The sequence below is a fragment of the Aptenodytes patagonicus genome, chromosome 14 (assembly GCF_965638725.1).
Source record: "Aptenodytes patagonicus chromosome 14, bAptPat1.pri.cur, whole genome shotgun sequence".
In the NCBI taxonomy this organism is placed as follows: Eukaryota; Metazoa; Chordata; class Aves; order Sphenisciformes; family Spheniscidae; genus Aptenodytes; species Aptenodytes patagonicus.
In genome coordinates this window covers 6,085,839-6,097,946 of record NC_134962.1, presented here as the reverse complement: position 1 = coordinate 6,097,946, position 12,108 = coordinate 6,085,839, and the positions used below count along the sequence as shown (strand labels likewise).

Here is a 12,108-nt window from a genome sequence, read left to right as displayed (position 1 = left end):
CTGTCAATCAAAACTGTAAAGTGCTTTTAATATCCGCACAGTGTTGGGGGGGCCTGTCGTGCTGGGAAGGGATCCTTTCTTATTTGTTAATACAGCCAGCTGGTTGGTAGCTTGCTTTTTTTAAACCACTGCTTTGCTGGTTATGTAGAGCACAAAAATACGGAGTTGGCTACGGTTACCTTACTTGTCTTATGTGATGCTTAAAAGATGTAGTTTTCTTGTTTCAATGTGTGATGCAAGGGTAACATGTTCAGTTAATAGCAGCCTTCAAAAGTGTAAATAAGCAAAAAAAAAAAAAAGTCCCGTTTCTGATACTGCTATTTCACCTGAAAATGTTGGATACAAGTTTCTACTAAACTGCGGTTTATATGCAGGGAACACATACTGTCATCTTTTTAGCAGAGACCTGGAATAACTTAAATTTATTGTTCAGTATCTGCTCTTTTTAAGTTATCCTCTTAGATGTGTGTAAACTGCTTTTGAAGAGTGTAAAATATGTTTGTATAAGAGGGTGTGACCGTGCATCGGAGAGAGCATAAGAAGGGTAAACACCAGGAATGTGCTAGACTAGAGAGAAAAACACATTTACATGTGTTTGCATAGGGAATCTAGATAACTAAATGCAAACCACCTAATTTGCACACACACACAATATGAGAGTATGTTTTACTTGGATCAAGTCTTTCATAGCTTTTAAGGTAAAAGTTTTGTAACAGATGAAACTGTTCTTTAAAATTGTTCCAGTACAAAGCTTTCAGGTGCTCTTAAGACTTTCCCTGTAGTGGTCATCCCTATTTTCTCCTGTTAATCAAAAACCCACCTGGGCAACAAGTTGCCTTCCAGTCTTGTCGTGGCTGAATTGTTAATAAAGTGAGGGTTGTTTTGTGTAATTGATAAGGATGTAGTATAGCAGGTGGCCTTCACACATGCCCATTTCAATGAATCTGAGCTGCACAATATTAAATGTACACACATTACTTACATACAACAAAAACCTGGCAACCTACATTCATTAGACTTCATAAATTTTCAACTTAAGAGTAAACAATGCTGTGCTTTATAAAAACTTCAGCCTGGATAGAAATGTGGGTGAGTCCTTCAAATAGAAGCAGGTAAGTTCAGAGCTGCTGGTTGCGGTAAGATCATACAACTTGGCAAACCCTTTAAGATGTGGATCATCAAATGCTAAAGGATGTACTTTGTACTTCTTTCAGGAAAAGTAGAACTTGGAAAGGACTGGGCAGCAACACTGAACGGTTGTTTAGGGTCTCTTATTATGTATGTGACTATATGTTCTATGAACTTTCCTCTGTCTTATTCCTCACCGTTAGTTTCCAGTTAACTTGAAAATACGTATAAAGCTTGTCTTTTCTGCTAATTACTGGACTGAGAATGCCTAGCTCAGTGAGAGAATCTGTTTATAAAAATAAAACCTAAGAGATTACGTGAAAGAAGATAACCTTTCCAGAATATCAGCCAAAGAAAGCACTACTCCAAAGCATAAATGAACTCAATTCTCTCCTGATTTGAGATCTAGTAAAATGCTAAGATATAATCTGTAGTTTATGCTATGAATTAAACTCCCACAAGTAGCAAAAATAATAAGCTGAGAATGTCCTAGGCGCCAAATCTAATTAACTAAGCAAAGTAGAATAGCAGGGACCTGGAAAAGAAAATGCACCCCTTTATGACATTATGTGACCATCTTTCCTCCAACAGAGAAGGAATTTAAGGCAGAACAGCAGGACGTTATTTGAGCGTGTTGCCATACATTGCTGAAGCTTCTAAAAATTAGTCCTGATGTATTGGCTAGAAGGAGTTAGCAGGTTTCATTTGCGTTCTGCAAAACCAAGAGTTATACTAAACACATATATGGGTTTGGTTTGTTTTGGCATGGAATGAAAGACATCTTAGAACAAAAAAGACAAAACAGGATCAGAGGTGGTTAAGCAGACGAGCTGAAAAACAAGGATTATCATGGACAAGAACAGCTGAAGTGTTGAGGTGTGGTATAAATACTGCAGATGTGCTTAGAGCATTGAATGCTACCATCCCATTTAGTGGTGTTAATTTTAACATACACATCTGTCATTTGCCATTGCTTTTATTGCCGGAAATGAGGACAACCCTCTTGTTACAAATTCCAGATCTTTTTAGCTACCTTATGCATTTTTGGCAATTATGAAGTAAAACAATATTCGTGATACAAAGAACTTGTGTGGAGGTGAGGTACACTCCATCACACATTGTGAAAATTCATTTTATCACACCAATACAATGTTTTACTATCACCATGTTTTTATTCACCTCTTAGCTGTTTGCTAATCATCCCTGATTAGGATTTAACATAACCGTATGCTTTGAGTTGCTGTTCTTTGGAAGTTGATCAATGTCAATACACTTGCTTTCTATCTCTGCAGATGGTATCTCCCCCCAAAGTCCTGTATGTCTAAAGTCCAGTTGCCTAATGAATAATTTTTGGTGTATAAAAACTGGTAATTTTGAAGACCAGCATGTTTCTGCTGCTAACATGGACATCCCAAACTCCTGCTTCATTGTTACCCCCTGCTGAATTTGACAGGTTACAGCAATGCTTTATAAATTCTTACAAACTTTTAGAATGTTGAAAACAACCTGAGGAGAGAGTGGAGGAAAAAAAAAAGTGTAGCACTATTGTAACTACACTGGCCTAAGGCTATCAATAAAGCAGTACTTCATACTAGAACAACCTGTAAATTTTAAAAATATTTTAAATCGTGCTATTTGGAGTAAAAAAAACAACAAAAAATTAAGAAACAGCCAACCCCAAACCCAACACCAATGCAAACCCACCCCAAAACAACACAACCTCAAAACTTTGGTTACGGTTTACTTAAGAAAGGGGCGAGGGAATGTCTGAAAATCACTAAGATGGCCTGAAAGTCTGGTTTTATTTGTTAAAAAGTTAGTCTTTCTTCTAGCTTGATGACAGTTAACCAGGATTTTCCTGGTACTGTAACGCTCCGTTCTTCAGCCTTGCAGTGAAAACGTAATTGTCTTAGGATGTCGTTCTGTACGGAGCGGCTATTTGACGCTCCGGGAATCCCTCCTTGTCCCGGACGCGTTTCCCTTCCCCGTTTCTAGCCGAAAGGTGCCCGGGGGTGCTGGGAGCACGGGAAGGGGCGGCCGGTCCCGGCGGCAGGCAGGCGGTGCGCGGCCGAGTCACGGGCTGCCTCTGCGGGGAGGGGCTGCCCCTTCCCTGCCGCGGGCAGACCGGCGGCGGCCCGAAGGCGATACCGACCTCGCTTTACGGAATCAAGGCCTAAAATAACAGGCTGTTACTAGATAATAAGGCGTTTATTACAAATCGTGATTTTCAGCGATGATTAAGCTTCATTAGTATTAATAATTAGACCTCTTTCTCTCCCATAACGTTACAGCTGTAGGGAGGTAGCTCGAGCCAAACGCGCACCCAAAGAGGAGATGAGGAGCCTCCCCGCCCGCCCAGCCCCCGGCCCTGCCTCTGCCGGCAGCCAGGGCGGGCCGCGCCGCGCAGGGAGCCGAAGGGCGGCCGGGCCGGGCCGGCCCCCTCAGCCGCGGCGGGAGGCGGGCGGCGGTGCCGGCGGCAGACGTCAGCCGCAGCCTCTCTCTGGGCCCCTCCGTGCTGCATCATCCCGCCTCCGTTCCGCCTCCCGCCCTCTCCCCGCGTCCCTGCCAGGGCAGCGTGCGCGCTGGGAGCCGCCGAGCCGCCGCCCGCCCTCCCCGACCCGTCCCCGCTCCGCCGCCCGCAGCGCCTCTCCCTTCGCCGCTCCGGGGACGCTTGGCGGGGGACGAATAAGCCAGCCGGGCGCGCCCCCCCCCCCCTCCCCGCCTGCCTGCCTTCCCTCCTCCCCTCCTTCCCCCTTTCCTTCCCCTCCCTCCCCGTCCCTTCCTCTCTCCGCCTGGTGCCGCCACCGCCGAGGAGGAGGAACATGGCGAAAGCGGAGCAGGTCCTCAGCCTCGAACCGCAGCACGAGCTCAAATTCAAAGGTACGAGGCGGCCGCCGCTACCCCCCGCTGCCTCCCCGCGCCGGGCCGGCGGCGCGGCCGCCCTCAGGCCCCGTTCCAGCGGCAGCCATTTTCCGGGGGCCGGGGCTGGGCACCAGCCGCTAAAATGTCCTTCAGCGCCGCCGCCCCCCGCCTTGGCGGGCCTCTCCCGCCTGCCGCGGGGCGGGGAAGCGCCCCCTCCAGCCCCTTGGGGCCGCAGCGGGGCGCGGGGGTCCCCGCCGGGCTTGCCCCCGCCGCGGCTGCGCCGCCCGCCCCCACCCGCGCCGCGGGCGGCTGCTGCAGGGCCGAGGGCGGCCTGAGGGGAGAGCGCGCGGGGGGGTCCCGGCCGCCGCCTTCTCCAGCCGGCGGCGGGGCAGCGCGCCCCGGCTGGCCCCGGAAAGCCTGTTTATCCCCCGGGCTGACCTTCCCCCGCCGCGGCGGAGGGGCCGCCGGGCGTGGGCAGCGCCCGATCCCCGCGGGCTCAGCCCGGGAGGGGGGAATGTCCGAGGCGGCGGGAGGAGCTCTCGGCCTCCGCGGAGGTGCGGCGGCAGGAGAAGGGGACGGTTTTTTCAGCTGACGTCGAGGCAGGCGCTCGGCGGCTCCGAGACCCCCGGCCCCGAGGCGGGGGGAGGCGAGGCCTCCCCGGGCTGTCACGCAGCCGGGGCGTGGGGCACGCGAAACGCGTGTGTGCGGCTCAGCCGGGCCTGGACAGAAAGCACAGGGCCTCTGGCCGGGTGCTGGGCAGCGTTTCGTGGGTTTTTCGTATTGTTATTACAATTTGACAAGCCATTTAGATAAATGAATCGTGAATACTCTGCCTGTGCGAAAATCCACCCTTTCTTTAAATAAAAATCTTGAATGTGTTTGAATTTTCGCTAGCGTTGAAATTCCTGTCTTGTAGCCTGACAGATAGGACTACTGTAATACAATATTCTGGGATTACAAATAAGCATTCAGCAAGTTTATTTATGCCACCAGAGTCAGAGGTGCTTTATAGCTTCGTTTGAGTATCTGGCAAATATGCTTTTTTAAAAAATAGTGATTTATTTACTGGCTTCTGTTACAAATAATACTCCTTTAAAAAGCTTTCATGTACATTTTCAAACGTGGGGGAAGTCTTTACCTGTTTTTATTAGTAAATATATTAGAAGTAATAGTATAAAGTGGGCTTATCAAAAAGCATGGTAATAAACACTGGGTGGAATGAATATATCTTTGTTGCGAGCTGAAGTACTTGCATGTTGTTATGGCAGCAGTATCAAACATGCTTAAGAAGGAAACTTGTTGTTTTAGCATTCTTTATGTTAAGTATGATTAGATGAAAATCAGCTCTTGTTCTGAATAATACTGCTTTCAATGAGCAAGCGAATCCAAACTCAGGTGCGCAAAAAGTGGGGCCTTAATTGGGACTGACTTGCCAATGAGACATAATTGTGATTCAGGGTTTTTTGTTGGTTTTTTTTTTTCCCACTTCATCACAGGTAGGTGTAAACCCAGCCAAACTCTGATTTTTGTTGAAATAAAGATAACTTGTCAGGCTGCCTGTCCTTCAGTTGAGGTTCTAGGCTAAATAATCAGTAACCGTTGAAGTTAAATCAACTAACCGTATAGATTTTGGTTGCCAGATCTCTAGCCGGCAATGTATACTCCTCACAACATAAAATGTTACTTGACTAACTGCAGCTAATAAATGGCTTAGTTTAAAAGTATGCTTAAATATTAATGTTCAAACAGACTTAATGCTATGGATAGCATTCGTATGCCTTGGCAATAAATTCTGTCTTACGGTCCTTTCTAGCAAGCAGAGCTGACCACTGTCCTTCATTCAGGAAAGGCCAATTTGAAGTATTCATAAAGTAAATTCTGCTCTAAGCGTTTCTTGTCCTACTGGTTTTGTGATGGCATATTGCCTGGCAATATGGCAGTAATGGTTTTTTCACCTTTGTAAATAGTTGCATTTATTTCCAGAGCGTTGCTTTGCACCATAGGAGTAGATACAAACTGACAGAGGTCAGTAGCGCTGCTAACTGGTACGGTTGTGCTTCCTCGCTGGTGTGCGCCGAAAGATCTGATGCTTAATGTAGAGCAGCAATGTCAGTGAGGTAGAGCTGTAAACCAAGTTTCACAAACACTGGAATGGATAAAGGTCTTAGTCAAAATGCAGGCAGGTAGAAGAAGCAGAAAATAGTTAGCTCTGATGCTGTTGAAGTGCTCTGTATAGTTCTCAAATATAAAATCTAGAGAGAGGTATGATGTTTGCAAAAAGATGCAGAGAGTAAGATACCGAAGTGAGGATTTCTTCTGTAATGTGTCCCAGTCACTGTGGGGTTGCAGACATCTCTCTCTTAGCCAGCACTTTCACTTGTAAAGGATTTGAAGACCTTTTTTAAGAAGCTTTTGCAGCCCCTTGGTTTGCGGTGAATCTTCTAAATTCATTCAGTGCTCTGTTTCAAAATACTGTGTTTGTTGCTTGTTTGCAAAAATATCAAAGGAGTTTTTCATGCTGGAATTTTTCACAGCGTGTGAACATGAGCAGGGATTGTCTTTCCTCCCCGCCTCGCATCTCCTACACCATTAACACACATGCTCCAAAATAGCATCAGCATGTGCTGTGCTGAAATGCAGCTGTGAATAGTGGGAGGCAGGACACTCTCCTCTGCCCACCGTGATGTGGCCGGAGGTGCCCATTTCCCTGCCCTGGTCTTTGATGCCATGTGAAATAGGAGCTTTACTGTCTTGCCAGTGACATCTTCCACTTCTTGGTTGGTGTAGACTTGCAGCCTAGGTGAGAAAGCATCGAACTAAAGGTTTATTGTTCAGACTTTATTGATAATGAATGGTGAAAAAGGCCATTGTTGTTACACATGACAACATTTCCATTTATGTTTCCTTTTCCTTTTTTCCTTTTTTTTTTAATCTAGGAGATAACATCCAACAGTCTGCCAAGAATTAGTTATATTACAATATTCAAGGGCCTGACTTTAGGAATTATAAAATTTACATTTACACGAGGATGTGTAATTCTGGCCCCTTTTGTTAGATGTGTTTTGATACAGTTGTTAATTACAGTGCCACACTTGTGCTATAGGGCACTGCCTCATGCACTTCACAGTACGGCTACCCAGTGAGGCCGATCTGTCATTTCAGCATAGTGTGCCCATCTGGAATAGAGATCATTTGTTTAACATCAGCAAGTAAAATTTTGTTACAATATAACTTATTTTAGAACTTGCCTGGGTTTTCAGGTGTTTGAAATGCTTCTGCATTCTTTGCAGATGCAGAGTGTCACGAGGAGTGGTGTTTAGTAGGGGACACACACAAAAACAGAGGTGGCATAGGCTGAGGTACGTTTCAGCAACGTTTTTAGAGGTTTGCTACAGGTTAGGCTAGACTTATGACTCAGCATTCTGTTGCAGTGCTCCCCAAGTGGCAGATAGCAGTATTGCCAAATGCAGGATTAATTCCTCGCAAAACTGTGTAAGTTGCTGCCAATTGGAAATGCTGTTTCCTGTTCCCAGTATGTGATTTTGCACCTGCATGTATGCAATATGTCACCGTGTAACTTTGCTTTCTGCAAAGGGCGCAATAATAAACCAGAATAGCCAATACTCTCCAGTCCTAATAGTACTGATTCAGACCTGGCCTGAGGCCTAGCAGTGTTGTTTCCAAGCTATCACCTGCCACTGGCTCAAGTGATCCCCTGGGTACATCAGAGCTGCAGTCCAAAGGTGTGGCCTCAACCCGTATAGATGTGCTCCGTCCAACAGTGTATCTGCAGTGCTGTGAGTGAAGTATTTTAGTGTTTAGCCACAGTCCCATGTAGCTTGTATAACCTGCATTACTGTGGTTAGGTGGCTGCCACTCCCAAATAAGATAGTTTGAGCTCTTTCAGGTAAGTCAGTGTAAACTGTAGTCAGATCTGTGCATTGCAGTGTAGGTGTGCAATACCTCCTGTATCTGACATGAATATCCAGTTCTTATCAGATACCAGGCTAAGGCTCTTCAACAGTTCAGTAACGTTTGGGACATAAGATTAGTCTTCACTGAACCTGCAGTTGTCAAGTCTAAGAAGGGAGGTTAAGGACTTAGTCAGACATTGCAACTAAACTATATAATTACATCTCTGTCCCTGCCATGATCTGTCCGTAATGATTGAAGCACTCCTGCACTGAAGGTATTTGGGGGGGGGTTGACTCTGTGCTTGTTCTGTTCTGTGTTGGATAAATAGGGATTTCTAGTCATTGCCACTGGAACAGGCTGTGTTTAAGAATGTAAAATACTGAAAGTGTTGTGAGAAGTTGCCCGTTTAGTATAATTAATAAGCATCTTTTAAGCTGAAAATTTACATGCTGTTTTCTTTAAACTATTAGAGCCCTCCTGGTATTCACAGCATAATGGCAGTCAGTACTAGGATTTCTTTACTCTTTGAAGGCTGCTCTGTTGATGGCTATCTACTTTTCTGCTGGAAAATGTACCAGTCCATGCTTCCCATTTTTAACCTGATTCCTAGTAAAATCATTGTTACTGCATTAAATATGAGTAAACCTTCACATCTCTGTACATATTTGAATTTGATTATCAAGTTACACACTTAAAAGAGGACACAGTATTTCAATAACAGGCAGGCTTCCTAAATCTAAGTAGATAGCCCAACTATCAAACAAAATTAGTCATTTTCCGGTGATGCTTAAATATTTGCAGTTCATGTTGTGCTTGCTATTCTTGCAACTTAGCTAAATAAATAGCTTATTCTAACTATTTAGTGTTCGTTATAGTTGCACAGAATTGCTGCATCTCACTGAATTATTCTAATTTCACGTGCACCATTAGTTTTATAATTACTTCATCACTTTGCATAGACTTAACTTCACTTAAAAGAGCAGTGCTTGGAGGGAAAGAACTGGAGATAAAAGCAAGATAGTGATGCATTGTGAGTGTTTCATGACATGTTTTTTGAAAGGTGGAATAAGTTGAAGGTAGTGCTTCTGTTGAGCTTCCTTAATCTGCTGGTGTCTTGTGCACTAGAGACATGACACTAACAGCTCCACTGGGAAAGGGGGGAGAAATTGTACGTGTGTGGGCTAACAGAAATTTGAAACTTTGGATAGGATGGTTAGAGAGCCAAATAACAATTATTTGAGATGTGTGAAGCAGTCAAGGAGGTTTAGCTGCATTTTCTGTTAAATTTAATTAATGTATTTAGGTCTCCCAAGACTATTTCCAAAAACCTGACAGTCTGCTTGAAGGCTTTGGCCAATGTGATTTTTGGGTTAAGGGCTTTTGAATGATTTTGTACTGCATAGATTTTAAGAATTGCAGTTGAAGTAATGAGCATTAATGGGATCAAAGTATTACTATTTCAAGGACGGTCCTAATGCAGTGGTAAAATCAGCATGAGCAACTGTTATTTGGCGGTTACTTCTCTTAGTTTTGTGGGATTTTGTGGTTTTAATAAGATCAACTGCTTGCCTTTATTGTAAGGGATGGAACACATACATTCATGGTTTCCTGTTCCTTGGGAATCTCATGTTTGTGCACCAATTTTCAGCTCACTTTGAGCTATGGAACCATTGCAATGATACGTGAAAAAGTTTGTCAAGTTTGTTATTTAAAGCTCATCAGGGTGGTGGACTGCCAGTCTGATTTGGTTGATGGGATGTGTCCTCTATTCATCACTTCAGAAAATATATCTGATAACAAATTATATTGAAAATACATATGTAAATATGTAAGGTAAGGGGTGGCTGTCTGAAGTCCTAGGAGCATGGCTAACATGTCAAAATAAAGACATGGGTAATGTATCATAGTGGGTGCAGGTTCACACAGATGCTTAGCAGTAAATTGTATTTACCAGCTGCTACCCTGCATGCCATGTGCAATGTCTTACCACCCGTGAAAGAGAAATATGGAGTAGAAATTTGCACAGGAGTTTCTGATAGTTTCTTCTCATTGGAAATGAAATTATTGCCACCTTTTTCCTCACTTCACAGGTTTTATAAATTAAAAACTTATCAGTAGTCATGCAATGCTTTATTTCTTTTAAAATAGGTTAGCTACCTTTGAATACAAGGCTGAATTTTGTTTAATTGCACTCTAATTTGGAATTAGGGTTGTAAAAATTAAAGTACAAACCCTTAAATAGATTGTCAGATCTGTTTTGAAACTCAACTGGAAAAAAGGCATCATCACCATAGCGAATGATCCAACTTTATGAGCTCAGGACAGCTTACATCTATGAACAAATACCCAGTTTTAAAAGAAGCTTAATTTGTTGTATGCACCCAGCTCTGGAAGGTATTGATTGCTTCAAATGAGTTTTGAATCAAATGAGCAACTTCTACATGTGTTATAATGCAATTTTTGTAGAAAACTGGGTGACCGAGGGTTTGTATTGTTTCTTGCTTTTAGAGTGCCTCTAAACATAGCTTTCTGCCTAGCTGGAGACAATGCAGGAATCAAATGACCCTTGCTAATTCTGCCCATATCTTGCAGTCACACTCATTTTCTACTGTCTTGTTACCATATTGGTCTTATGTTTGCTCCCTGCAGGGATCAACTAATAACTACTGAATGCATTTCATAGTTGGTACAATAACAGCCTTTTTACTTTTTTCTGTCAGTGTAGTTGGTTGGCTTTGAAAGCTTTATTGATGTTTGCAACAGTTTTGTTTGTAGTAACAGCTGTTGTTTCAGACTTTAAATTTAATCTTTGTATTTGTAGGGAATGTGATCTTTAATTTTATCATCATGCTGCTGCAAGCCGTTTTTTCCCCTCCAAGTAAATCCTCACTGATTAAAGTGAGAATCTGGTTTGGTCAGGAGCTCTTTCCCAGTTAGACCTCTCTCTCTCCTGAATTGAGGGACTCTGGCACTGGTGTGGCAGTTCCTACCACAAGTAACATTGAAGCCTCCTTTCATTGTCTTCCTGTGTGATGACCAGAGGCAGAAAGGAAGCCTATTTTACACAAATATATGAATATTAAATACCAGTTTATCTAAACTAGGGGCCAGACTCATGCCAAGTCTCTTCCTGTGGTGTTTGACCCAATATTTATTCAATATATAAATCCTTTCATACCTGCTTTGTAGACTGAGATGTCTGTAGAGACATAGAAGATATTTTCTGATATGTCTGGGATGTTGTTGAATTTAAAACTTGGTCTGCTAGGCAACCTTTCATAAAGAGGGATTTGTGCCATCAGTCTGGAACAGCTGTCACAATCTTGCTGTCATTGAAAATGTATGCAAAGCGAATCACCCTTTCCATGTTTAATTCAGTGCAGGATTAAAAAGCACATGGATTGAAGTGATTGAGTGTTTACACTAGCAAGACAATCCAGACTGAGAGTTGACTGAGTCTATCCTTTCTGTATTATAGCTGTTCTGAAAATTACTTACTTCAACTGTAATTCTGGCCTCAAAAACATTTGTACAAATTGGGTACTGCTGCTGCCTGCAGTACTTTATCCCACATTATTATAAATACTTTACGAAAATAATCTCTTTACTAAACTACTTTAGTGTCAAGTTCTCTGAGCTGTAAACGAAGTCCCTCATACCACGGTGCTACGGATTAAAGATTTTATTGTTCTAAATTTAATCCTATTTTCTTGGTTGGTTTCCACGAGGGGTGGAAAAAATAGAGAAGGGGGAGGCATGTCAAATGACTATGTAATTCTTTAAGAAAAAAAAATTGCACTTTTTTGTTTTTCCCATGACTGTTCCTTTTCATCTAACCAGTTACTGGTTAGATGCACCAGTTACTGGTGCTTCTAATGTTTCTCACAAGCAGGAGTTCAGCCCTCCCCGATGCAGTTTCATGTTTGGACTGCCACTGTTGTCTGTTTATGTTTGCAACTGCTGCTGCCTGTGATATGTGAATTAACAATGTATTTTGCATCTTCTCAAAATATTTGCATGCATAATTTCCTCTGGTTTGTAATGTTTCCTCTTCCGGCCTTCCTACATTTAACAGACTAGGAGCAAAAGTGTAATGGCAGTAAGATTTTTTTTTTTCCTTCTTTTTTTTGTATAGCTGTTTTTACACTGCTTACTGGCGTCATACGGTGGTGCAGATAATGCTTACAGAAGCTTAGGTTTGGA

General features: G+C 43.2%; 1 protein-coding gene across 2 annotated transcripts in view; it reads left to right on the top strand.

Annotated features, from left to right (window-relative positions):
- The first annotated feature begins 3,863 nt into the window (after positions 1-3,863).
- VAPB (VAMP associated protein B and C) overlaps positions 3,864-12,108 on the top strand; it is a 34,427-nt gene continuing 26,182 nt past the window's right edge. Inside the window, exon 1 of one of the 2 annotated variants that reach the window (XM_076352358.1) lies at positions 3,864-4,008. In XM_076352358.1, coding sequence (XP_076208473.1) covers positions 3,951-4,008 — 58 coding nt within the window. In that variant the 5' untranslated portion in view covers positions 3,864-3,950. The remainder of the gene's footprint in view (positions 4,009-12,108) is intronic. The other variant, XM_076352357.1, reaches the window with a different exon arrangement.